Genomic DNA, 27,504 nt, shown 5'->3' with positions numbered 1-27,504 from the left:
CCCGGGTCCCAGGCTGCGCCAGCCACAGCCATGCAGCGCCGCCTGCTGGGCGCACCGGGTACCCGGCGCGCACGCCCCGCTTCCCACCCAGAATCCGGTGGGATCTCACATTTCTTGCTCAATCTTCACCACACTATGGGGAAGGCCGGAGAGCACAGTGAGATCCGGGCAGGGCCTCTGGGAACCGGCAGGATCCCCTGGTGGGCGCTAACTCTGATCTTGTATTTTGCTAAGGCAATGTTGGAAGTCAGCTCCGAGCAGCCAGGGATGTGCAGTGTGACCTGGTCAAGTCTCACACCTCTCTGAACATTTTCTCCATTGAAAACAGGCGGGCCAGTCTGTTTCATTAACTTCTCAAGAAAATTTAATAAGACAGAGGGAATATGGTTTATCCGGGATGCTACCTCCCAGGTCCTTTTCAAGAGTAGAAATGGGGGAGAGGAGGATGGATAGGGCTGTCAAGGTCACTCTCAGCCCAGAGAGGGCTGCTGATAACTGGGAAGAAGCTTGGGGTCTCCATTTCACCCCTGATTGCCAGGGAAGGCCTTGGGTTAGGACTCTGCAGGCAGACTGCCTGAGTTCCATGATGAGCTTCACCACTCACCACTGTGTGTCCTTGATTTCTGCCTTAACCTCTCTGGGCTTGTTCCTCAATCTACAAAACAGGATGACAATATCGACCTCTTGTGCTATTGTTGGGATGAAAGGAGACACTGTAGAGAACGGACAGATCCTCAACCACAGTTAGTGCCCCTCCATTCTGTGACTTTAATTGGTAAGGTTTATGTCCCAGGAACACAAGTAGGTGCAGGGTAAATGAGCTACATCTTCCGGAACGGTCTCTTTTCCTCAAAGATGATGTCTTCCCTCAATGTGGATAATTTTAAAGTCTCACTTGAATGTTAAAAGTAACATAGCTGAGTATGGTGGCACATGCCTGTGACACCAAGGATCTGGAGGCTGAGGCAGGAAGGAGGATCACAAGTTTGAGGCAAGCCTCAGCAATTTAGCAAGACCCCATCTCCAAATAAGATAGAACAAAAGGACTGGGGACATAGCTCACTCGGTGATACAGTACCCTGGGTTCAATCCCCAGAACCGGAAAAAAAAAAAAGCAAATGTAAATATAGCATAACATAAAGCTTAAAATTTGCATGAAGTTTTAAGATAAAATAGGAGACTACAAAGAGGTGTTGCTTTCAGCAAGCCCCAGAAATGCCTCGGTGGGAAAGTTTGAGTCATCCCTTAGTTTTCTTTCTGAAGCATCCTTCTCTGATCCACTGTGTGGAAAAAGGCCAGCTTCCTGGATGCACCCCAAACCCTGGGAAGTAGGGGGCAAGATTCAGACTTCCTCCCGGCACTCAAGGCAGGGAGAGAACGGGGAGGTGAGCCAGACAGCCCGAGGACAGCCTGGCACTCCAGGCACACTACATAATGCCCCGCTGAGCCCGGGGGAGGAGGGACAGGGGACAGACAACCCTCCCGCCCCGCCACTGCCCCAAAGCACAGGTACACGCCACTGCCCCAAAGCACAGGCACACGGCAGCCAGTCTCCCGCTCCCTTTTTATTTCCTCTCGGATCTGAGAGCAGCAGCACCAGAGAGGGAACCTGCCCTCCAGTCCTGCAAGGGGCTTGTCCCCGCACCCCGTACAGGACACAGCCAGTACCTTGAGGCCCCTTTCCTCTGGGGGAAGGTATGTCACAGCACACACAGGTACTCACACTCCTGGCAGCTGGGGCCGCAGGGGTAGCCTGCTCACTGACCCCACAGTCCTCCAGAGGCACCAGAAGACAGGACCCTTGAGGCCCCTGGGACAAAGGCCTGGAGAAAGGGCAGCCTCACGCCTTGGTCTCCTCTGTCCAAGGAAGAAGGCCCAATTCCTCCAGCACAGGCTTCTTCAGTCCCTGGAGAGTTGCTTTGGGAAATATTGTCTTAAGGTTATCCCCACCCCTTTTTGCAAGTCCCTATAAAAATAGACCTTCTCTTGGTATTTTTTAAATGCACGGCTCCGGGCTCCATGCACATGTGACAGGTAGGGAGCCGTCCGGGTGTTCCCTTTGGTCTCTCAAGCCTTCGTTTCCCGTCATCCAGTTTCTTGGCCTCAGACGTCTATGCTGCCCCCTTGGAGATGCTGAGCGTCTTCTGTGGGCCTGGCTCATGGGTGACATACTCCCCCTGGAGCCGGGCACGGTAGTAGAAGAGGTAGCAAGGTAGCAGGAATCCCAGAAGTGAGAATAACAAGAGACCCAGGTTCACCTTTAGGGAAAGGAAAGAGAAAGTCAAGTATGTGCTGGTTAAACCTCACCATCCTCAGAGACCCGACTTAGCCACCAACGCAGAGGAGAAGGCAGTCATTTTTGCTCCAAGTCCTAGGGAAGAATGAGAAACAGCACTCAGTGCAGGCGATCGCTGCTCCACCAGTATCTCATTTAATGCTCAGCAGCCTGGCCAAGTGGCTGAGATGAAAACCCTGGAGTCTAGTAAGTGGCAGGGCCTGGATGGGGGCCACACAATGGGGCACTCTCTCCGTGGACAGGCTGCCTTTGCAATGGGACATGGGCCAATGGGATATTGGCCAATGGGATGCCATGTGGGGTGATGAGCAGCGGCTCTCAGGCCTGGGCAAAGGAACGGAGATGGACAGACTGCGGGACAGATGACTTGCAAGGCCCAAGAGAGTGAATGAGTTCACATTCCACTCCACAAGACACAGTGTGACTCGGGGCCAGCCATCTCCTCTTTCTCGGCCACTGTGGCAAAGATTAAGTGCCAAAAGGTACACATCGTGCTTGGCACACAGCAAATTCTCCAGGAGCGGGAGCAGTTCTTTCATCACAGATCTTGGGGGAAGAGGATTTATGATGTGGGAGGCCCCACAGGACAGAAGTTGGTTTCAGGGAGGCAGATGTCAGTTCAATGCAAGGGAAAGCCTATCGAATAACATCCGTGCTGCAGGGAAGACCCCTGGTAGGACCTTAGGGACCAGGGCTCCTAAACACGGGCTCGAGGATCAGGGCTGGCCCACCGTGCAACTCACCTGGGAGCTTACTGAAAACAGAGCCGGGTTGAGAGAGGCCAGTTCAGGAGGCCGGGGACCTGCGTTCTTAACACCCCACAAGGAGTTCTGATGGGCACCAGCCTGGGAATCCCCAGATTAGGCCTCTGAGGTGCCTCCCAGCTGAGATAAGCGGAATGAGGGATGCTAACACATACGAGTCCCCCTCCCTCTTCCCTGTGCCCTGAGCCCACCCTGGCTCTCACCCAGAAGGGGTCTCCTCGCAGGGGTCCCACCACGACCATGAAGAGCGGCTGCTGGAGGAGGGCAAACACGGCGCTGATGAGAGACTGCAGGCCTGTCAGCGTCCCAAAATGGTTGGATGGGAACCTGTCCACAGAGAGGGGGCCAGGAATCAGGGGTAACCCCCCCCCCATTGTGCCCCCTCCCCAGACTTCACTCTATTGGCAAGCAGAGCAGAACTTAGCTAGAGACGGTGGCCAGGGAGGACCTCACCAGGAAGAGGACTACTGGCCTGGCATGTGCTCTTTGGTCCCTGCCCTTCAGGGTGCATGCCTGGGCCCTGAGCCCTGCGGGTCTGACAGCTCCTGTCTGTGTGATCATCATAAGGAGCTCAACCTCTCTGTTCCCCAGTCCCTCGAATAACAGGGACAGCATGAAACCCACTCGGCCGCTCACTTTATTCTTGCCACAAATGGCACTGATGTACGTGCTGGGGATAAAGCTATGTACCAAGTGAGCAAAGATGCCTGCCTCACAGGGTGACACTGTCATTGATGGAGCAGGTGGCCATCTGACCGTGAGCACAGCACGGTCTAGGTGCTGAGGAAAGAGGTCAGGCAGAGAAGAGGGTGGGGAGGTCAGGGGGGCTTCAACTGTAGAGAGGGTGGCCTGGGAAGGCCTCCGCAGATGAGGCCTCCTAGGTCAGAAGAGGAGGAGGTGGAACTGTGAGCCTGGCAGACATCTGGAGGAAGAGTGTTCTAGCAAGAGGGAACAGCGAGTGCAAAGACCCCGAGGGCGTAACATGCTGGGGCTTCTGAGGCATAAGAGTGAGGGAGTGAGGAGAGGGGGCCAGATCTTGTAGGGATTTTTAGGTCATAATAAACCTTTGGCTTTTACTCTCGAGTGAGACTAGTGACATGAAGAGATTTATATCCTACCAGGGGACTCTGGCCACTGGTGTAAAAATGGTCTGAGGAGGCCAGGCACAGTGGGGCACACCTCTAGTCCCAGTGACCTGGAAGGCTGAGGCAGGAGGATCACAAGTTGGAGGCCAGCCTCAGCAACTTAATGAGTCCCTGCCTCAAAATAAAAAGTAAAATATGGTTCAGTGACAGAGCATCCCTGGGTTCAATTCCTAGTACCACACACACACACACACACAAAGGACTGAAGAAGGACAAGCCTCAAGAGACTATTTGGAGGCCACTGCAGTGATCCAAGCTGGAGCCAATAGTGGCTTGGCCCGAGGTCGCAGCAATGGCGGTCAGAAGGAGTCAAAGGGGTGGTGGAATGTGGGCAGGAGGCCGATGGATCGAATGTGGAGCAGGAAGAAGACTCAAGGGTAACTGTAAGCCCTTGGCTTGAACAAACACAGAGACAAGTTCAAGACAGGGACGGGCTGCTTGGTGCCGAGATGCCATTGCACTAGGGAGCAATGGTCAAGCCTCCTGGCCTGGACCGGCCGTGGACGAGGCCCCGGTAACAGTTAAGATTCTGTCATCGCTACTGTAATGTCCTTTATTACTCCATGGCCCCCGCAGGGGAGGCACTCAGCAGTGCCTGGCAGTGGAAACTAGGAGAGAAAGGGACACGGGGCTGTTCCAGATGGAGAAGGAAAGTCATAAGGAAGGGGGGGTGTTCTACAGGGCAGCCGGGGGGAGGGAGGCCACTGTGGAGGCCATTTCTGACAGCAGACACAGGGACCAGCGCCTCTGTCATCAAACCACGTGTTCCAGCTTCCCCCAAGGAAGATTTCCAACAACGGGAGTCTCCCTGCAGAGGGAAGGCTGATGTGGAGGAGGTGGGCTCCCCATGATCAGAGGGGCTCAGAGGAGTGGACCAGATGGCCCCCCAAGCCCCCCAACTCTGAGAGGCCAGCATGCAGGAGAGGTACTGAAGGGACGCGAGGGGCCCTTCTGGCTCTACCCTGGTTTTCTCTGTGATGGGGACAAAGCTGGGAAAGGCGTTCAGCCTGAATGACTCACACGGCAGCGTACAGGCCCCCACAGGCCGAGTGGTAGAATCCTCGAACTATGGTGTGCAGGACAAAAGTCAGAAACTGAAACCAAAAAGGAGACAGCGTCAAGGCAGGGTGCAGAGGGACATGGGGCCTCACCAAGTCATCTACACATTCCCACCCCACCTGCTACCAATCTACTAAGAACACCTGGGAACCCGGGAAACAGACCCTGAGCAGAGGCCAGAGCCATGCCTCCAGAAGGCAGGCCCTGGTGGATCGTCCCTTTGGAGGATCGTGGGAGGCAGAGGGAGGGGACAGAGGGAAGTGGCACCTGGAGGTGTAAGTTGCTGATAAGGCAGGTGAAACCAAAACCCACAAGGAGGAGGTTGGTCAGGGTGAAGGCGTTGATGGCATTAGTGAGCTTCTGGATCTTGCGGTAGCGTGGTTTGGTGGACTTGATGGTGACCCCATCCCTGAGGAGAAAAAGCCATCACTGGACCTCACCTGGACCTCCCTGGTTCTCAACCAGGCCCTGCCCCCTGCCCCTGATTGTTGGGGCAGAAGAAAAGGCAGGAAAACCGTTCTCTCGAAGTGTGGTTCCCCCAACTAACCACTCAAGCATCAGATTGGGGGGGGGATGTCTTCCTAGAATGCAGGCCTGACCCCAGGTCTCAGAACCTCAGGAGTGAAGCCCAGGAGTCTGCAGGACAAATGCCCGGAGCATTTCTGATGCACACTGCAATTTTAGAATCAAGACTGAGAAGAATGGTAGAGAAAAGGGAGTTTCACAACGGCTCTCCCGCCGGTCTAGTCAGCCGCCGGTCTAGACAGCTGGGCCTCTGACTGACCAGAAAGCTCCTCTGTCTGGCATGATCAAGAGCTCTGTGGACAGCCCAGGAGAGAGGTCAGTAGGCTGGGGTGAGGGCACGCTGCCCATCTATCCTGGACCAATAGGCCAGCTAATGGACCCTGGCCATCAGGAGCACAGGGTCAGGGAAGAAGGTTGAGGCACTGCTGGTAGAGAGAGAAGCCCCTGGAGTGTTCCTTAGATGGCTTCTCTCCTGGTGTCTCTCTCCCATCCTCTCAGGACAAATGGGGACTATTTGTATTGACACAAAAACCAAAAGCAGTCAGAAGACCGGTTGGAGACACAGTGGGTTCAAGACCCAGTGGTCCCTCGTGGGGAGGCACTGACCCTCCTACCCACAGCCACGCGGCTGAGCTTGGAAGCAGCTCTGCAGCCCCAGGCAGTCCTCAGATGACTGTGGCCCTGGCCCGAGGCTCGACCACAGCCTCATGAGAGGCCCTGGGTCAGAATCAGCTGTCATCCCCAAATTCCCAATTCCCAGAAACTGTATGAGATGGTAAGTGTTTGTTGTTTAAAGATGGGGTAGTTAGTTACGCAGCAATAAATCTCATACACCAATTCCATCTCCCTCTAGCTTTAACTCAGTAAGCCCCATGGTCCCAGATGAGGGACAATAAATATACCACTTATGGAAACTTTTGAAATAGATATTGTGTTTTTAGAGTTCTGTTCTTTTGAGAAAATCGATAAATGATTACAGTATTTGAGGTCATTATGTAATAGGTTATGTATATCTATAAAGGATATATAAGCTCTAGATTATTACTTCTACTCTATTTTAATGCACCTGTATCAATTTCATTGAGACATTCACGAATCAAAAACTCGGGACTTCGTGGGTTAAGAACACTTTGGAGTACGGCCTTTATGACATAGTTTCTAGAGCTTGCCGTGGGGTCCTGAGTAAGTTACTTAACCATGTGACCCCGTGTTTCAGCTTCCTCATCTGCAAACAAGGACAATAATATACCCACCTCAGAGAGCTGCTGCAGGACTAAACAGATCACACAAGGTGCCTCACACAGAGTCAGTCCTCACTGTTAAGCTATTCTTATGACCAAGCAAGCCACGCCCCCTCTAGCCTCCGTTTCCTCATCTGTAAAAGTGGAGAAGTACTCCTACCCTCCCAGGACTCGGAGGAGAATGAAATGAGACACTGTATGTGCAAGAATGGAGAAAATGAAAAGCACTGTCTGACCACTTGCTGTCTCCATCCTTGGGCAGGTCACCTGGCATCTCCGAGAGCAGTGCCCTCATTTGGGGAGTCCACGCAATCCTTGATCCGCCAGTCCATGAGGTAGCCAATGAGGGGGCAGGTGAGAAGGCACAGCAGCTGCATGGCCCCAAATATGGAGGAGTAGAACCCAACTGGACAGGACAGGAAGGGAAGTGGGGTCAGGATGCTAGTGGCCCCGTGGGTACGGCCACCCACTTCCAGCAGACAAACAGCCTCCCTCTGACCCAGGTTCTTGGATCCCCGGGTTACCAGGGTAGGCCCAGGCCCAGAGGAATCCCAGCACCTGGGGAACAGGCGACGGCACGGTGGGCCTGGGCCTGGGCCTGGGCTCTGCTTTCATCTCCCTACCTGTCTCTTGCACATTTTGTCTCAGCTCATCCGTCACTGTGGGTAGGGGAGAGACACAGTGAGCCAGCTCAGCCAGGGTGACCCTGCTATGCCCCAACCCTGGGCCTCAGCAGTGCCTCACCATGCTCCTGGCCACCGGTCATGAGGTACTCCAGCATCTTGTTCATGATGGCCATGTAGAATATAACTCGGAGCTGGGTCATGCCCATGGTGACAAGGCTCCACAGGAAAATGGGGGAGCAGAGGCTCTTGCGGAAGGGGACAGACTGTGGAGAGACAGCAGGGGGTGCCCCTAGGCCCCCAGAACTTCAGTTTCTCTCTGTTTGTCCCAGCTCATGCAGGCCTAATGGGGGCTGGGACACTAACTATGTGACTCTGGAGAAGGACCGCTCAGTAACTATCTCTACAGCGGTGTTTTGTGTGGTAATAATAACTGAAGCACTTACTACGAGCTATTCCATTGAACCAAATCTTACAATAATCTCCTCTCACAATGTTATCCAGGCTGGTCTTGAACTCCTAAATTCAAGGGATCCTCCTGTCTCAGCCTCTGGTGTAGCTGGGATTACAACTGCCTGCCACCATGCCCAGCTCTTTACCACATTTTACAGATGAGGAAACTGTAGTTCAGACAGATCCTGCCTGAGCTCACAGGACCGGAACAGCAGGTTGGCCTTACTCAGGCTCCTGCCCTTGACCACTTGTCCCATGGGGATGGGCAGTGGGAATAACCACTCTCCTGAACATACCAATTTTGTACTTTACAAAGAGGTCCCATGTCCATGATGTAATCCAACCCTTACAACTAACTTGCCTATTTAGGTGGGTCCTTTTGTTTTGGTTTTGGTACCGGGATTGAACCCAGTGCACTCTACTACTGAGTCACAACACCAGCCCTTTTTATTTTTTTATTTTGAGACAGGTTCTCACTAAGTTGCATAGGGCCTCGCTAAGTTGCTGAGGCTGGCCTAGAACTTGCAATCCTCCTGCCTCAGCCTCCCACAGGGTTGGGATTACAAGCATGCACCACCGTGCCCAGCTGAGTGGGTTTTATTAGTGCTAGTTTGAGAGGTGAGGAAGGTGAGATCAAGCACAAGTGATCCACCCAAGTTACATAGCCCACCGCATAGGAAGCAGGACTCAAACCCCATCGTCTCTCACCAAAGGATATGCGCCTTCTTTTTTTTTTTTGGTGTGGTGCTGGGGATTGAACCCAGGACCTTGTGCATGCGAGGCAAGCACTCTACCAACTGAGCTATATCCCCAAGTCAACGCCTTGAGAAGTGACCCAAGCAGGTGGATGCAGCTCCTCCTGCAGACAGCAGGGGGCGCTGGAGAGCCAGGAGTAGGAGGGCTGCATCTTTTGAAAGCTCCACTGCCCTGCCACAACAGGCTCAGAGATTGCAGGGGACCCTGAGTGAACCAATTGCTGGACAGACCAAGAGACTCTGCTCCTCCCTTCCTCACCCAGGGTACCAAGCAGGGTATCCCCAAGTCTGAAATTGCCAGAATTGTTTGAAGTTTGGCTTCCCCATCTGTGAATGGGAAGTGTGCTCCTCCTGCATCCCAGGGTAGTGTGAGAACAGAAGTGGAAAGAGACTGATGTTCACTGGTCTAAGAATGCACCCTCCCAGTCCCCAGTGCTGGCACCTCGACCAGACACTTACTCTCAGGAAGGTCTTCTGAGGTGTCACGGGCGTCCTGGAATGCGAGAAACGCGTCAGCCCCCTCATCCAGGCTGGGAGCCTTCTGGCTCAGCCGCTGACCCACGTTGGTCACATGGGTGTAGAAGCGGTCACCCGTGAGCTTGTGGTCCAGGTTCAGTCCAGCAAGATTGTTCTTCTTCCTGCAGGCAACCAGGCCACAGCATAAGAAAACCAGCCACACAGAGGCCACCCTCAACTCCAGGGTGCCATCCCAGCCTGTCCCAAGAGTGTCAAGTATCCCTAGCATTGACAGACCCACTAATGAGCTCCCTAATGGAGGGCTCATCTCTGTTGCTCAGAGCCTGGCCCAGAGACCAGCATAGGCACAGACCAACAAACAAACGGCAAATGAATCATTTTCACTTGTTCCTACAGAAGAGGCAGCAGGGAGAATTCAAATTCTGAGGTCGCCTGACCTCAACTTACCCCCTTTTCGATGGGATGACCTTCAGAAAATCACTTTGTTCTTTGCATCTTGTTATTTTTGTTGTTGTTGGGGTTTTTTGCAGGGTGGGAGGATACTGGAGATTGACCTCGGGGGCACTCAACCACTGAGCCACATCCCTAGCCCTGTTTTGTATTTTATTTAAAGACAGAGTCTCACTGAGTTGCTTAGTGCCTCACTTTTGCTGAGGCTGGCTTTGAATTCTCGATCCTCCCAAGCCCCTGGGATTACAGGCATGTGCCACTGTGCCCGGCTTGCATTTTGTTATTAATGAAGTATCTAACAGAGACACACAGGTATTAGAGACTGATATGGGAGCTAAGTACAGTGCCAGCATAGAGTAGGTACTCCATAAATGTCAGCTAAATGACTGCCACCCTATGTGGCTGGTTGTGGGGCACCACCCTCTGCCACTGCTGAGTCGAAATGAAGCTGGGAAGAGCTGGAATTCCAGCTGCCCCACAGCAGGTAGTCTGCTTGATTCCTCTACATCTTCCCTTTTGGGTCCAAAAAGTATCTGGTGCTATTGCTGGTATACCAGATTTCTGATCTCCAAACACAGAAAGGATAATAACAATAATATTCTCTATGGGTTTTTGTTGTTGTTGTTTTGAGTGTCTGTGTGTGTTGTGTTTTGATTTTGGTTTGGTTTGGTTCTGGGTTTGAATCCAGGGGAAATTTACCACTGAGCTACATCCCTACTTCTCTTTCTTTCTTGAGACAGGTTCTCACTAAGTTGCTGAGGCTGGCCTTGAACTTGCAGTCTTCCTGTCTCAGCCTTCCAAGTCACTGGGATTACAGGCATACACCACTGGGCTCAACAGTCACCATATTTTGACCACCCATTGTGGGCCGGTTCTATTATTTCAAATCACCTGTGAATGGATAGAATTTCTCACTGTACAGATGAGAAAGCAGAGCTCAGAGAAATGAAGACATTTGCAAAGCGGGGCTCCAAGTGTAGGTCTCTCTCCAAAGCTGATTGTGTCATACCTCAGGGCCCTGGCCTCCCCTTCGGTGGTGCAAGAGGGAGTCCCCTTCCCACTCCAAACCCCCACCCCCTCCAGCCACTCACTTGTAAGCACCTTCCTCAGGAGCAGGAAAGGCTTCCATGGGCCAGTTGAGGGCACAATTCAGAAAGATAAGGCAGGCCAGGACAGACCAGGTGAACATGATGACCACAAAGGGCACCCCAGCATCGTAGATCAGCTGTGGGAGGAGCAGGACAGCCCATGGAGGAGGCTGCTTGGCCCCAGGCCCCACAGAGGTCAAACCCAGCTCTCAGATGCCTTAAAGATCTCCTCTTCCCCATTCCGTGTGCCCAATTTGCAATTGAAAAAAAGTAAAGTCAGAAATTAAGAGTCAGATCCCCAAAACTACCAATCTTCTTCCTCATTCACCCAAGCCCCTCTCAAGAAGTGTGGAGTAGTCTCCACAAAGTGCTGAAGTTGTTGGCCACTCACTCCGAATGTCTTGGAAATCTCAATTATGGTCTTAAAAAGGCACATATTTTGTCTGTGGTTCCACAAAATGTTTATTTTCACACACACACACACAAAAAAAAAAAGTCATTTCATATTCTGTACAAAGGAAAATTAAAGCTCTGGGTTTACCAGACCCAACGGTGTTTATTCTGTCCCTTTCTGGCACGTTCCCTGGGGGAAAGGCAAACCCAATCTGAAAAACCTTATCTCACCTTTAACAGGTGTTTCCAGGTGCACCAAGAAGATGGGGATCGAAAGTCCTCTGCCCTCATAAGGCCTCCTAACCCCAGGACAACTCGGTTCTGCACTGACTGGGTTCAATGAGACATCCCCTCTAGTGGGTGAAGTCCCTGTGCACCAAGATGCTGTGGTTCCTCGTGTCCTCCCTGACACTCTCCACCTGGGATGACTGCCAGGCTCCTGCTCAGAGCTCCAGTTGCCTTCTGGGAGAAACCTCTGGCGCTCCTTGGCTTTGGGCCTTAAGGTGCTTTCCTTCCTGGGGACAGGACTGAGCTTAAAAGGGCCATACCCCCAAATGTGTGGGAGTAACAGCTGGCCCATTCACACACTCTCCAACTCCTATGAGAGGGTGAGCAGAAATGCCTTTTAAATCAAAAATTAACTACCCAACGTAGAGTTTAAGGAACATATCCCAGCCCAGGCAAAAACAGCACTTTGAGAGCTGCCCTAGGTTCAGGCCTTAGGATTGCAAAAAGAAAAAAAGAAAAGAAGCCTTTGACAGAGTCTAATAGAGGAAGAAACTGAGAACCTCCAGCCTGCCCCAAGTTCAGGCGTCTAGGCTCCCAAGTCACCAGGCTGACCTGTCCATGAGCTACCTGGCATAGACTCACTTTGTGACCTTGGACCAACTCACTCAGCCTCCCCAGTAGGAAGGTATGACTCAAAAGGCTGAGCGAAGCCAGAGAGTCGAGCCCTTGACTTGTGAGTCTGTGCAATGGTTTTCTAATATCAGTCAGGAAGTCAGGTGACTGCAGATTAGACAAAGAAAAGATCAGAGACTGAGGAAGTTTGCTTGGTCCAGGAGAGAAAAGAAAGGTCTGCTGGGACATTGGTGAAGGAAAGAGGAGAGTGGAGATGTCTGACCTTTGGGTCAGCAGTAGGGCCAGGATGCTTCAGTGCTTTTCTGCACAATGGTGGGAAATGACCTATGATGGGCAGGAACAGGGCCATTGGACACAATAGCCACCACTCACCCAGTCACACCCAGTTCTAGCATCAAGGTAAAAAGACAGGTGACTTTACTGGTCCCTCCAGAACATCCATACCTTGATTCCTCCAAAAGTGATGGCAGAAGAGACATAGGAGCCAATCATGAGGGCCATGAAAGTGGAGCGCAGGTTCCCAAACATGTTGGGCAGCTGGGGGAGAAGAATGGCACTGTGAATAGCCTGACATCACCTAGGGCTCCCCTTGCCCAGAGCCCCCCAAGAAATCTTGGAGGCTCCATGGGGGCATTTCTTAAACGTAGGTTCCAGCAACAATGTCACCAAGAGATACAACGGAAAAGCCCTTGGTTGGGGATGTAACTCAGTGGTAGAGCGCCTGCCTAGTATGCCCAGAGTGCTCGGTTGATCCCCAGTACTGTGGGGAGGGGAGGTTCCAAGGCAAAATCAATATAGAAAACTGTACTCTGACCCGCTCTGGCACACCTACAATGCACACTAGCACCTAAAGATTCCCAGAAGCACCTCCTAGAGAGACTTTTTAAATTCCATTTAATCCGGAGTTGCCCAAGTTGGTTGTTTATGAAACCCCTTGATTGTGTTACACCTCTAAATACCCCCATTGAACCGGTGTTAAGAAACGCTGATCAGGTTCAATTCATTTCACAGATGAGGAAACTGAAGCCAAGAGGGAAAGAAGTGCCCTCGGGTTCACAAAGCTTATTAAAGACTTTCTCCCCTGCTCTGCATCCAGCCTGAAGGCTGTGCTCATGGCTGACTCTATAACTAAGATGGTGCCCTTAAACTTCTTGATGGCACCCAAAACCCCAGCCTACTGAACTAGGAGGAATCACTGAAAGGGCCATGGAGGTGAGACAGAGACTGGGAGGGGGCAGGAAGAAGCCTGATGATCACAGGACAGGTGGCTCTGGCGGGCAAAGCAGATGCAGAACTCCAACCAGTAAAGGATTGATTGTATGTCCAGTTTCCTGGCCTGACCCAGGCCCTCAGGGGAAGAGAGGGCAAAGTCCTTTGCTTACATCTCCCTTTGGCCCTATCACCCTCCCCAAGTCACCACATCCCATAGATGAGTAGGACTTTACATGCCATGCAGAGCCTAACCCCTCCTCCACAGAGGGGGAAATGGCTCATGGCTCTGTAAATGGACTTCAAAATAGCTCTGAGAAGGAAAATATTTAAACACAGAGAATTGGGCTGTCCTCCTCCCTCCCCCGGAGTGACAGCATGAAGGGAGTGGAGCAAAGTTATCCCCCATTTGGGCAGAGGTTTCCCTGGGCACCCTCTTTCTCTGCCAGGCACACTGCCAACGACATCAGGGAAGGAGGCCAGGGCCAGGACCCCGGCTCCTCGAGGGCCGTGTCAGCTCAGCACCATGAGGAGGACAAGGCCAGCCCTGCTAACCGCAGGCTGACCCGCACTGGCAGGCTGGGAGCGGATAGGAAGCAGCCGGCGCCAACAGCAACCCGCTGCAGCCCTGGGCGCTGGGCTGGAGCTGACCCGCGGGCAGGGGGCAACACCGGTGGGAGGCGGGGTGAGGGCGGGGCCGGGGCCGGCCACTGCCATTGGCTGGAGATTACCGGCCGGAGAAGACGCGAGGAGCCGCCGGCGCGCCGCGGGCGGAGCCCCTTTGGCTGGCCTGGGCAGGGTGCGGGGAGGTCAAGCCGCAGGCCCGCCCCCGGGAGAAGGGAGAGGGATTTGGGGACAAAAGCCAAGTTGCACAGCGGGAAGGGGCTGTGGGTAGGAAGGGATCCGTTTCCTTGAGAGTTGTGAAATGTCCCCAGCTGGAATTATAGGCGGCTGCTGGGGTGAGGAGAAATTCTGCCCAAAACTCCCAGTTGGGCCGCATCAGAGATAAACAACCCTAAACCAAAGGCGAAGGCGGCCCAGGCCACTTACCTCCAGGTGTCCCGACACACTCCACTTACCTCCAGGTGTCCCGACACACTCGGAAGCCTTTAACCCTTCCTTATATTACTCACCTCTACAAACATAATACACTTTGATAAACACACATACACAACTCACACACATAAGTAATAGGTGAAGTTGTGAAAAAGTCAGTTTTATAGATCAAGCACGAACAAATGTTGGCAATTTCATATTCAACCTCATAGATATATTTACCCACTCCCACTCCTGCCCTTCCACATGGACAGCAGCACACACACACACACACAGCAAAGGTACACACACCATCTCCAGCTGCTCCCTATCACATTATCCAGTTTAATTTTCTTCCTAGCACTTGTGACTACTGACATAATTTATGAGTTTGCTTGCTTATTGGGTTTTCTGTTCCTCCTAGCTCTGAAATGGAAACTCCTAGAAGGTGAGGACATGGTTGATCCTGTTTGTGCTGCAGACCCAGACTGTGTTTGTGCCTAGAATGGAGCTCATCCGACATTCACGGGCTAGGTGAACACACACTGACCCACACCCACCCATAGCTGCCACCTGCACAGTTTCACACACATGCACCTGATCGACACCCTCTGAGCCCCTCCCCCACCAGTGCCCCACCCATTGCTAACCCCACTCTGCACCCGGGTGGCCTGTTATACTCACAGTGAGTGAAGTGAACGTGAGGCAGATGCCACCAAACCCATTCAGAGACAGCGCCAGGAATATCAATGGAGACAGGACTGGGAAGGGGTAGAGGGGCAGGTGAGGGCATTTGGGGAGCTGTGGGAGGCCAGGACATCCCCCTTCATTCCACCCATTCTCTTCTTGTGGAAGCACAAGAGGTCAGACAGCTCACCTTCCGTGTCCCGAGAGGCCAAGGCCATGAGGGTGCAGGATGCAGCGAAGCAAGCACTGTGGGGACACAGGGAAGGGCAGGGCTGACCTGTGAGCCTCCCCTGCCCCACCCCACCCGGGGCTGCAGTATCTTCCTAGTCCTCTAGCTCCCACAGCCCAGCCACCTTACCTGCCAACCAGCCGGAGGGGCCGGGGGCCAAAGCGGTCCATGAGGATCCCCAGTGGCAGGGTGGTGGCACTGAGCAGGAAAGAGCCAATGGTAAAGCCAAGATTGAGCATCTCTTCCTGCTGGTCACAGCTGGGCCACTGGTGTTGCTGGTCCTGGGTAGTGTTGGTGGTGATGTTCTCAGCTGAGGAGGGGGAAGGGGGCATTCAGCACAGAAAAGCAGAAGCTGCTGAGATAAGAGCAGCCTGAACCAGAGTCCTGCCTTCAAATCCCAGGCCTGATCAAACCAACCTAGGTGTTCCTGGGGGTGGCCTGGAGTCATGTTTACTCTGTTGGGGGCTGGGGGCTCCATAAATGGCCACAATTAGTATCTGATCCCAGGACAGCCAATACATACTCAACCTAGGGCCTCCACTAGCTCAAATGAGATAACGGACGTCCAAGTATTTACCACATATAACCTCACTCAATGTGCAAGCTTCTGGGGCTGCGGGCCTCCAAGGGAAGTGCTCCCCAGTCAAGAGGCAAAGTTGTTGAGAGGCACTCTAATGCACGTGATAAGAAGTCACTTAAAACTTAGATAAATGACATTCTGATAAAGCCAGTATTGGCTGAGCACTTTATGTTCCAGGTCCCGTTCTAAACTGTTCCTATATTAACTCTCAACCACCCTTCTGTCGGTTAAACAAGTCTTCCCATCCTCCAGACGATGAAACTGAGGCACTGCCCTCTGTGACTCTAAAAGTTCACCTGGAGAACCTGTCCTCAAGGTAAACTGCCAACTTGGGGTTGTGACAAGACCATGAGAAAGGCCAATGTGGGGGACAGAGAATGATTATCACTTGTACTCAGTTTTCACTGAGTCAATGAGGGGGCTGCCCCACCACCTCCAATTTGTTACTAGGCAGCACTGCCAAGGGCAAATTCAGGACGCGCACCCTGGAGGCAGACCGCTGGGGGTCTCCATTAACAGCCTTACTAGCTGCACAAGCAACTTTGTGACAACTGTGGACAAGCAACTGCCTCTGAGCCTCAGGCTCCTGCTATAAACAGGAGCAGGGAATGCCTAAGCCACAGGCTCCTCAGGATGTCTCAGGGAATAGAGAACCCTGCACAGTGTCTGCCTTCAGGAAGGCACTCCCGAAATGGCTGAGGAAGGGGGAGAGGAACACAGCCTCCAGGTGCTGGGATCCCACAGTAAGACAGGCAGCTGTTAGTTTTCAAGGGGCCTATGTTAGATGGTAGGGAAAAAACGGATGCTGATTTAAAGAGTCTCAGATGTTGGAAGAGAATTGTGATGGTACCTGCATGCTGGGGAGGGGACAGCAGTGACCCCTGACTTCAGGTATCCCAAGGGCCTTCAGGCAGCAAAGGGTAATTGGATTTGTGTGTAAACATAAGAACCAACATAGAGAACTGTCAGGCTGAGCACTGGCCACCCTCGGAAGGAACTGTCTTGGGTGATGGGGACTTCCCCCACTGTCTCCAGCTGTCAGGAGGCTGGGGAGAGTACCAAGGCACCTGGAGGAAGCGGTTAGGGGGGGTTAGACCACACAGCTTTTGGGTTCGTGCTAGCCCTGTAATTTGGTGATCTTTATGATCACTGTTCATTTCCCCACCCACTTACGGGACATTGACCCGTACACTGTGTCGGGACAGTGCAAAAAGCAAGAAGAAATGGAAAGATAATTTAGACCAGGATCTGCAATGAGATGACCAGCATTGAACCCCACCCAAGTTTTGCTTGGCTGGCAGTGTTGACCCTTATAATGTTATAAATTGTAATGGGGTGCCAGTTTAAAATCAGGATTAGTAGCCCGGATAGTGGCACTCGCCTATAATCCCAGCAACTCAGGAGACTGAGGCAGGAGGATAGCAAATTCAAGGCCACCCTGGGGAACTTAATAAGACCCTGTCTCAGAATAAAAAGAAAAGAGAAAGGGCTAGGCACACCTATAATCCCAGCAACTGGGGAGGCTGATGTAGGAAGATTACAAGTTTGAGGCCAGCCTCAGCAATTTAGTGAGACTGTCTCAAAATTTTAAAAGGACTAGGTGGTAAAGTGGTAAAGTGTTCCTTGGGTTCAATGCTCAGTACACACACACACACACACACACACACACACACTCAGGAGTTAGCACATAAATATCCAGATTTCTGACTTTTAAAAAAGTTGGAGGGGCTAGGGTTGTGGCTCAGTGGTAGAGCTCTTGCCTAGCACGTGTGAGGCACTGGGTTCAATCCTCAGCACCACATAAAAATAAACAAAATAAAGGTCCATTTACAATTAAAAAAATATTTTTTAAAAAGTTGGAAGATCAGCCAGGTATGATGGTATGTACTCAGGAGGCTGAGGTAGGAGAACTGCTTGAGCCCAAAAGTTTGAGGCTATCCCCATCTCAAAACAAACAAACAAAAAATAGTCAGGAGGGGGCTGGGGATGTGGCTCAAGCGGTAGCGTGCTCGCCTGGCATGCGTGCGGCCCGGGTTCGATCCTCAGCACCACATACAAACAACCATGTTGTGTCTGCCGAAAACTGAAAAAAAAAAATAAATAAATAAAATTAAAAAAAAAAAATAGTCAGGAGACCTGGCCATTCCCAGAGCTGGATGGAGGTCTCCCCTTTTTGCCAGGGTTGGCCTTCCCAAGTCACACAAGTCCTCATCTCTCTCAGTCTCCAGATATATGCTATCATACACCTACCCTGTTGTACTCAGTTATCACCATCTGCCTGACCTGACCTAGCATTGGATTTTGCAATCCTGGAACTGGAGATTGACCCTGCCCCTAAGTTCTTCACAATCAAATGACAATTTCCCTCATAAGCAATCCCACTGACTTTCAATGAACACCCCTTTGTACCTCAGTTTTCCATACAGAATCTCATTTAAGCCTTTCAACAGCCCTCAAAAGTGAATACAATGGCCCCCATTAGAGATGAGGAGGCTCTCAAGAGCAAAACCACTTGGTCACCCAGCTTCTTTTAAAAAAGATTTCTCTTAGTTGTAGATGGACACAGTGCCTTTATTTACTTATTTGTATGCAGTGCAGAGGATCCAGCTCAGTGCCTCAAACGTGCCAGGCAAGCGCTCTATCAGTGAGCTACAACCCCAGGCCAGTCACTCAGTTCCTAACAGGAGAGTTCAGATTCAAGAGGATCTCCAAAGCCAACACTTTTCCATCCCACCATAGGTCCTTGATGTCTTGCACTGGCCAGCTTGGTACTTTTCCCAAGTACCAGATAGTGCTGATGAGGACATGTGCTTCTCCAGTGATAGAGAATCCACCACAATGGACTGCTAACGACTCAAGGTCAATTAATACATCACTTCCTCTGGTTTATCATCAGTCTCTTGTGAGTTTGACTGATATGAACAGTAGTTCCTGAGGCCTGATCACTGAGTGGTTGGTCAAAGTAAGGCTTCTCAACCAAGATGCAAAGAACTCTTCGACCTGTATCTAAGGCAGTTACAACAGAAGTCTTCGCATCCAACTTCCTGACTTTCATAGAGAGGTAAAGTGAGGCATGGGATGGAACAGGGAGAATGTGTTCAGTAAGTCAGTGATAAGAGTTGAGCTCAGAAGTCAGGGACACAGGGTTTCCCAGTGTGTGGTGTGCAGTGCAGGTTATAATACTTGTATCACAGCTTTATGGCTTCCAAGTACTTGCTGATTGTTTTATCAGATGGGTTTGTGTGGTACATGGAATGGTTTCAGAGGTTTCACAGTTATTGGTTATTTAAATGTATAATGGAAACAGGCATATGTATGTATATGTGAATGTATTAAAAATACATATATGGTCAGGTGCAGTGGTACACACCTGAAATCCCAGTGTCTCAGGAGGCTAAGGCAGGAGAATCAAAAACTCGAGGACAGTCTGAGCTACTTAGTGAGACCCAGTCTCAAAATACAAATTTAAAAGGGCTGGGGGTGAGGCTCAGTGGTAAAATGCCCCTGGGTTCAATCCCTAGTAAAACACACACATACACACGTGAACACAATGTATGTGTGTGTATATATATATATATATAAAGACACATAATATATATTATTTCATATAATACATACTAATTAATTATATATGACTATACCATTATGTAAGGTTATGTTATATTATTATATAATATACTGCTATATAGTATCTTATAATATATGATATAATGATATATTTTATATTATACATTATATTTTACATATAACATGTTTTATATACTACATATATGTTATTAGACGAATATGCATAATATGTATAACAACATCAAACTCGAGATTTCAAGCATATTTGCACTTGAAATACTAGTACCTGTGGCACCCAGATATGGTAAAATCTTGAAGGTGGACTGAAAATGATCAGGTCTGAGAAACACTGGAAAATGGGATTATGGCTAAGCTTTCAGCTGTTGAATTCTGGTTTTACTAGCTATGCTGCTGGCACTTTCTCATTATCCCATCTGTGAAACAGGGACAGTGGTCTCAAGTACCCGAGAGGCTGGCTCTGAAGACTGCCACATAGGCACAAACACACTCACAAAATGATCTCATCTTCTTTGTTCCGCTTGTCATGTTCCCTTCCTAACCTCCTGATGCTTCACTTTTGGCACTTGGCACAGTAACATTCACCAAAACATCTTAGGACAGAGCTCTAGCCGGTCTTGTCTATGGCTGGTCTCCCCCAGGAGAAACATAAGATCAGGGATATCTATGCTATTCCTATGAGGCCCAGCAGAAAGGTTCCGGGGTCAAAACTGAAGTTGAATCCTAACTCTGCTCTTTATAAAATAGCTAGGTGAGCTGTGTGCCTTGATGCATGCCTGTAATCCCAGTGGCTCGGGAGGCAGAGACAGGAGGATTGCAATTTCAAAGCCAGCCTTAGCAACGGTGAGGCACTAAGCAACTCAGTGAGACCCTGTCTCTAAATGAAATACAAAATAGGGCTGGGGATGTGGCTCAGTGGTTGAGTGCCCCTGAGTTCAATCCCTAGTACTACCCCCCCCCAAAAAAATATAGCTAGGTAACCTTAGGCAAGTTTCTTAGCATCTCTGAACTTCAGGTTTCTCTTTTATAAAATGAGGTTATAATACTTGTATCACAGCTTTATGGTGAAGACTAAAAAATCTAACTCACAAACAGTAAAGACTTAATGAATTTTAGTGATAGCTGTTTTTGTTTGTTTTGTTTTGTTTTTGTACTAGGGACTGAACCCAGGGGTGCTTTACCACTAAGCTACATTCTCAGTCCTTTTTACTTTTTAAGACAGAGTCTTGCTAAGACTCTTGAATTTAAGACCTTGAATTTGCAATCCTCCTGCCTCAGGCTTCCAAGTACTTGCTGATTGTTTTATCATTTTGGCACTTATGCTGGATATATAAGGATGCGTGGTAAACGGAGCTGCCACTGCCTATATTCTGGGTAACAGAGCCCGCACTAGCTGTGATGTCCCTTTAGGTGAATACCCATCAAGAAAGAAAGAAGACAGAGGGTATGGCCAGAGAACTCCAAAACCTACACAAATGAAAACATCAATAATGAGCTCCTTTACGTATGTATTAAACAACATCCTTTAATTCTCACATCATTGTTCTGTGGTGGGAAGGTGACAACTGTACCCTCATTAACAGACTTGGAAATAAATGAGATCCAGGAAGAATAAATGACTTGCCTAAGGCACACAGCAAATGAGGAATGAAGGTGGGTCTAGAACATATTCACAACCCTTACCGGAAGCCTAAATTTTGGCTGCTTGCTCTCAATCATTTTCATAGAAGCCCCACCAGGTGGGGATTATTGGTCCTCTTTAACACATGGAGGAACTGGCTCAAATCAGGCAACCAGCACAAAGTTGAGTTGGAAGAGACCTTTCCTGCCTCTGTGGGGACAGTTTCCTGGTCTGATACTAGATTCCTGGGACACGGTAGAAGGAGGCAGAGACCCACAGTGTATGAAGCTCTAAGCAGCAGAAAGTTGACACTTTTGATCTGCAACATGACTGAGACAGAACAAGGAACAGCATCTCTGATCAGCCAGACAGCCGAGGGAGTTTAGGCCAGAGTCGCTGGAATGGGAGAGAAGTGGGGGAAAGAGGCATGTTGTACTCTGCTTTCTAAGAATGGACAAAAAGTTTCTGAGAAAAAGAAGGGTTCACTTTGGTCACCTCTAGTGATCCTAAACAGCCAAACTTAGATACACACCCACTTTTGAGCAACTCAAAATACCAGGTGGATGCCTCCTGCCATATGCAAAAATTAACTCAAAATGGATCAAAAATCTAAGTGTAAGAGCTGAAACTATGAAACCAAGAAAACACAGAGGTAAATCTTTGTGACCTTAGATTAAGCAATGCTTTCATATTCATGACACAGAATAGAAAAAGAAAAAAGTAGACAATAGGACTTTGTCAATATTCAAAATTATCATGCACTAAAAGATACCTTCAAGAAGATAAAAAGAATCCATAGTGGAAAAAAACTTTTGCAAATCATATATCTGAAAAAGGACTTGTATCTAGAATATAAAGAGCTCTTACAAGGGCTCATGATGGAACTCAGGGGTAACGCATATGATATGCATGTGCAAGGCCCTGAATTCCATGATTAGCATGTGCAGGGCCCTGGGTTCCATCCCCAACACTAAAAATAACTAATTATTAATTAGCAATAATAAAAAGATAATTCAATTTAAAAATGGGCAAAGGCTTTTAATAGACATTTCTCCAAAGATATACCAATAGCCAATAAGCACATGAAAAGACGCTCAACATCATTAGCCATTAGGAAAATGCAAATCAAAACCAAAAAATTATACTACTTTATAGCTATTAGAATATCTATAATAAGGGGCTGGGGTTGTGACTTAGCGGTAGAGCACTCGCCTAGCACATGCAAGGCCCTGGGTTCGATCCTCAGCACCCCATAAAAATAAATAAATGAAATAAAGGTATTGTGTCCAACTACAACTAAAAATAAATAAATATTTTTTATATCCATAATAAAAAATGAACAATCACAAATATTGTCGAGTGTGTGAAGAAACTGGAACCCTCATACACTGCTGGTGGGAATGTAAAATGGTGTAGCCACTTAAGAAAATAGTCTGAAGGCTCTTCAAAATGTTAAAGTTAGCCGTGCGAGCGTATGCCTATAATCCCAGCAGCTCAGGAGGCTGAGGCAGAAGGATCGGGGGTTCAAAGCCAGCCTGAGCAACTTAGTGAAATCCTAAGCAACTTGGTGAGACCCTGTCTCTAAATAAAAAATAAAAAGGCTGGGAGATGGCTCAGTGGTAAGGCCCCTGGGTTCAATCCTGGGAAAGAAAGAAGAGAAAGGGAGGAAGGAAGGGAGGGAAGAATGGATGGATTAAGGAAGGAAAGAACAGAAAATAAAGAGTAGAGGAGCAGCTGCATAGTGCTTGGGGTAGAAGGAAGAGTGGGGAGAGTGGGTGCTACTAAATGGGCAGAGGGTTACATTTGGGAGGAAAGAAAATGTTCTAAAATTGATGGAGATGATGACTGTACAACTCTGAGTGATTTGTAAGATATGTAAATTTTGTCTTGCTAAAGTTGTTTTACATATTTTTTTAAAGACACAGGTGGACGGATGGACCCTTAAAAGGGAAGCAAGAGGTTTTGAGGTGGTAGAAATAGCTTTTCTTTCTTTCTTTTTTAAGATGAAACCCAGGGCCTTGAGCACGCTGGCAAGCACAAGCACTCTGAGCTACATCCCCAGCCCCAGAAATGTTTTAAATATTGGCTGTGGTGATGGTTACTGGGGTGTACAAATTTGTCAAGCCTCATCAAAATGTGTGATATAAATTAATCTTCAGTGAAGCTGTTTTAGAAAACACCACCAGCTCCAGGTGGAAAAGGCAGGAATAGTGGTGGGCATCGGAGCCATTGGGTAGCCAAGGGCAGGTCTTCTCCAGTCTCCAGGGAAAACTCAAGAGGGGACTTGGGTGTCATATGAGTCCCCTAGTGACCCACGATTTGATCCTCTTGACCACCCTGAAATGCCTATCACTTCCTCTTAGGCCTCCTCCTCAACAACCCACCTGCCTTCCTAGGCCAGCTCAGCTCTACAGCCTCCAGCCCACAGAACTGAGGCCAGGAGGCATAGGCATGTGCCTGCTCCTTACAGATAACCCTGGCAGAGATGAGACAGCCCCCAGGGTGGGGCAGCTGCTGCTCAGAGCAGAGATCAAGACCTCCTGACCTCCACCCACGGGAGCTGGTTTTCTTCCACAGCCAAAGCATGCTCTGTGAGACATGTTGAGTTGAGGAGACAGGAGAAGCCAGAAACATTTACCAAGCATGGATGAGTCTCTCAACAATGAGACAGATACTATTATTGGGAAAGATATTATTGTTCCCATTCTGCAGACCAAGTAACCCAAGCTCAAGGTCTAAGGAACTCACTGATGTCACTCGGCTGGTATACATGGTGGAAGCTGAGAATCAAATCCAAATTGGCCTTCCTTCCAAGTTTACTCTAGAACAGGGAGGTTGAGGAAGGGGTAAGGAGGGAGGAAAAGAATCAAACCCCACTTCCACCTGGCTCCTTAGCTGAGCTTGTCAGCTAAGCACTTTCCTCCCAGAGAAGTGAGAAACCCATCAAGTCCCTGACATCAGAAGGGAAACTCCTTTCCCCTGGACAGCTGCAGACAGCCCAGGGCTGCAGCTACTAATCCTGGGGCATTTAGAATTCTCACTTCAGCATTCAGGGCCATTCCTACAAGGTCAAGATGATTGGAGGAAAACAGAGACCCTCCACAATGCCCATTATAGAGGAAACAGGACTATGGACTTCATGCAAATGGAAGATTTGAAAACCTGGGGACTCCAAGGTCCTGCAAAGAGAAGAATGCAGGTCCTTCACATTCATATTTCACTCTGTGTGGCTTTCCCCTGACCCGCCTGTCTCCATTCCTAGGGATGCTCTACTACTAAACTGTATCCTCAGGCCTTTTTTGTGATAGGCCCTAAATTGCAGACGCAGGCCTTGAACTTGTGATCCTCCTGCCTCAGCCTCCCAGTTGGCTGGAATTACAAGCATTTGCCACCTAGAGGATTCCTTTCTCTTTTTTAGCTTTACAACAGCAGACCTCAAGAAATCCCTTGGGAGCACAGCTCAGTGGCACATGTCTGTAACTCCCAGCTACAGGAAAGGCTAGTATTGCAAGTTGTAAGCCAGCCTAGCAATTTAGTGAGACCCTGTCTCAAAATTTATTTTTTTTAAAAGGGCTGGAAGCGTAGTTCAGTGGTAGGCCCCCATCCCCCATCCTGGGTTCAATCCCCACTACCACACACACATATTAAAAAAAAAAAAAGTGAAAAGACTGGGGATGTAGCTTATTGGTATTGAGCTCCAGGCTCTGAGCTCCATCCCCAGCACCCTGTCTCAACACACACAAAGAAATCCCTCACCTTTTAGGTGAGACATTTCAGAGAGACTACATCCTCTTCTAGACTGGAGGCTGTCAGAAACTTAGGACTCTGCCTAAGAATCCCAGGATCTGGATGCCCAGCCAGACACCCAGCATTCAGTTGGTTGATATATTCCAAGTGGAGCATGTAGAATGTCACCCATTTCCTGATGAAGTTTTAAGAGGTCAAGAAGTGAGGCTATCCAATCCCCAGCCTAGGGCTCCCCTTTTGAGCAGTCCTGTTCTCTCTCTACCTTACCTATATAGTCTTTTTCAGCTTCCACCTCCTCCCTCTGCGGTCCCTGCCCCAGACGACCCCAGCATACCTGGGCATAAGCTGGAATAGAAGCCCTCGTTCTTGAGTATGATCAGCAAGGAGGCCCAGCCCAGGAGCACCGCAGAGAAGAAGAGGTTCTCCAGCACAGCGGTGCAGGCCATCCACCAGCGCCTGCGGTACGCCTGTTGCAACGTGGGGGCCATTCTGGCCGAGAGATTGCAGAGAAAGAGAACGCTGAGCGAAGGACCTCCCAACGGCCCCTGGGAAGGGTACTGCATCATGGTAGCTCCTGAGATCCCTTGTGCCACCCCGCGATGGAACCTTCATGGAAGGCCCATAGAACCCAGAGCTTCCTAGCCAGTTCTACCAAGCTGGCTCGGCGCGCTCTGGCAGTGCCAGGAACGCACGCGGCGCTGGGTTCCCGCCGGGCCACTATCAAAAACAAGGAAGGTCCTGTCTGCGCACAGAAGCTTCTTGGCGTGCTGCCGGGCTCTCCCACCCAGGCCATGGCGCGCAGAGCCAGCTCTTGGAGGCCAAACCAGAACTTCCCCAAGTCTCCAAAATTCAGTAAGGTACAAAGCGCGCCCTGAAGCCTCCCCTAGCCCATGTCTGGCCTCTTTGGCCTCTTGCCCCAGGAAAGACCCCCCAGAAGCAGGCAGGAGGAGGAAAGGGAAGTCTGAGGCTAACCAAAGACCTCTCTTTCCTGTTGCCCCTCTCAGTCTACTCCTCTCCTCTGACGCCAGGCGAGAATAAGTCCTCTGCTTGCTGCACCAGGCGATCCGTGTCCCTACAGTCTCATGGGCCAATCCAACAGCTGCCACGTGGAGGGAGACCCAGGGCTGGCAATGTGGCGTCCCCACGCGCCCCTCACTCACTCCCAAGGCGACCCGGTTTAAGTCGCGCGCCTAGGAGCCCGCCAGCTCCCCCCAGCCAGGGAAGGGGGCTCAGGCTTAGGCAGGAAGTCCGATGGTGGCTGACTTTATAAGGGCAGTGGCAGCGGATGGGTTGGCGGGCGGGCGAATGTGTTTACCAGAGGTGGGAGAAAGGCTACAGCCATCGTGGGAGGAGACCAGGGGCCGTCAGCGCGGGGGCGGGAGCGACAAGACAAATGGGGTAAGACCGAGGAAGGCGGAGAGGTGAGGAACTGGGAAGGGCAAAATAGAAAGCCCAAGATCAAGGGGTGGGAAGCACGAGTCACTTCTCCCGGGAGGAGGGAGAGCCTCAGTACCCTTATCTGTGAAATAGGGGCTTTCGATTCAGGGGCTCCCGGAGGTCTCTCCTGACAAGTGTCGCGCCAAACAGAGGAAGTGCAGGAAGGGGGGCCGAGGGGAACACCAGAGTCCACTGGGCCAGGTTAAAGAGGAGGGAAGGGCGCGCTTGGAGAGGGGATAATGGGCCGCAGGGCTCAAGAGCTCAGGTAACGGGCTTTTCTTGAGAAGTCTGGGAGTCTATCGGAACCGGCCCGGGTGGCTCTCAGCGGACTTGCAGCTGAAGACACTGATTCTCACACGCGGCTCACCTCGGGTCGGGTCGCGGGCAAACGCGCCTTCTGCAGCTGCGAACGCCCCCTGGAGCTCAGACCCTTGGCAGCACGTCCACACTCCGGGTGTCCTGGGACCGGCGGGCCCAGCCCTGATCTGCGCGCACGCTGAGGTCTTCTCTGCTCTTTGGACCCGGGGGCCTTGAAATTGCAGCCCGACAGCCCAGTGGTCTCGACTCCTCCGCCCTCTTGGGAGAAGTCACGGAGCTTGGAACCTGCCGGGCGCCACGGATCCACGAAGCGGGGTAGGAACGAAGTGATCTATCGAATTGATAGTTGTGTTTACACGCGTCCGGAGCTGCGCCCCGAGGTAGGGGCGGGAGCTCCCTTCCTTTCCCCTCCCCCTAGGTCGAGTTTCACATGCACGTGACTCGCCTGTGGGTCCCCAGATAAGCTCCCGCACACACCCCAGCTCCTGAATTTACACCCTCGACCCCCACCTTCTCCCTTGTCCTCCCGGGCTAACATCTGGCACGCCTTCTGCATCTTTGGACAAAACAAAGAATGACGACTCTGCTGGAGCCGACCAACTGGGATACTAAGCTGGCTTGGGTGGGGTTTTGAACTGTGCAGTTGGAAGTAGAGTTTTCCAAGAGGCAGAATGACACAGGTTTCTTTGGATTTCCTTCTGTCCAGGTCGGAATCTCGACTTTGAAACTGACTAGCCTGGGGTATCTTGGGCAACTTACTTAACCTCTCTGAGCTTCTCTGAAAATTCAGATGACAATAGAATTTACCTATCTTCCAGAAGGGATTCGGGATTATGATGTGGGCAAAAAGCTGGGTATAGCACTTAGCATAGTAAGAATAATAAATGTTAATTGTTGCTGTCGCTGTTGTTATTATTTCAGAAGAC

The 27,504-nt window shown here is 50.4% G+C and overlaps 1 protein-coding gene across 9 annotated transcripts; it reads right to left on the bottom strand.

Moving 5' to 3' along the window:
- Nucleotides 1-341: 341 nt before the first annotated feature.
- On the bottom strand, nucleotides 342-26,718 carry Slc43a1 (solute carrier family 43 member 1). 9 transcript variants are annotated; one of them, XR_011708526.1, is made up of 15 exons: nucleotides 25,158-25,762; nucleotides 15,420-15,600; nucleotides 15,252-15,307; nucleotides 15,059-15,135; nucleotides 12,575-12,667; nucleotides 10,880-11,013; nucleotides 9,321-9,499; nucleotides 7,775-7,945; nucleotides 7,654-7,689; nucleotides 7,298-7,436; nucleotides 5,532-5,673; nucleotides 5,226-5,299; nucleotides 3,264-3,387; nucleotides 1,724-2,258; nucleotides 342-655 (listed from the first exon to the last, which is right to left on the bottom strand). XR_011708526.1 is itself a non-coding variant. In XM_027944198.2 (15 exons), the coding sequence occupies exons 2-15, from the start codon at nucleotides 25,309-25,311 to the stop codon at nucleotides 2,112-2,114; spliced, it is 1,707 nt and encodes a 568-aa protein (XP_027799999.2). In that variant the 5' UTR covers nucleotide 25,312; nucleotides 26,628-26,718; the 3' UTR covers nucleotides 1,548-2,111. The 9 variants fall into 9 exon arrangements, 7 of the variants coding, with proteins under 7 accessions (XP_027799999.2, XP_027800001.2, XP_027799997.2 ...); XR_011708525.1 differs by lacking the exon at nucleotides 342-655 and adding an exon at nucleotides 749-1,321; XM_027944198.2 differs by lacking the exon at nucleotides 342-655 and adding an exon at nucleotides 26,628-26,718 and having other exon boundaries at nucleotides 1,548-2,258; nucleotides 25,158-25,312.
- Nucleotides 26,719-27,504: the final 786 nt, after the last annotated feature.

This window comes from Marmota flaviventris, chromosome 9 (assembly GCF_047511675.1).
Source record: "Marmota flaviventris isolate mMarFla1 chromosome 9, mMarFla1.hap1, whole genome shotgun sequence".
Lineage (NCBI taxonomy): Eukaryota > Metazoa > Chordata > Mammalia > Rodentia > Sciuridae > Marmota > Marmota flaviventris.
The sequence above is the reverse complement of the archived record's forward strand: the minus strand, read 5'-3'. Positions and strand labels throughout refer to the sequence as shown.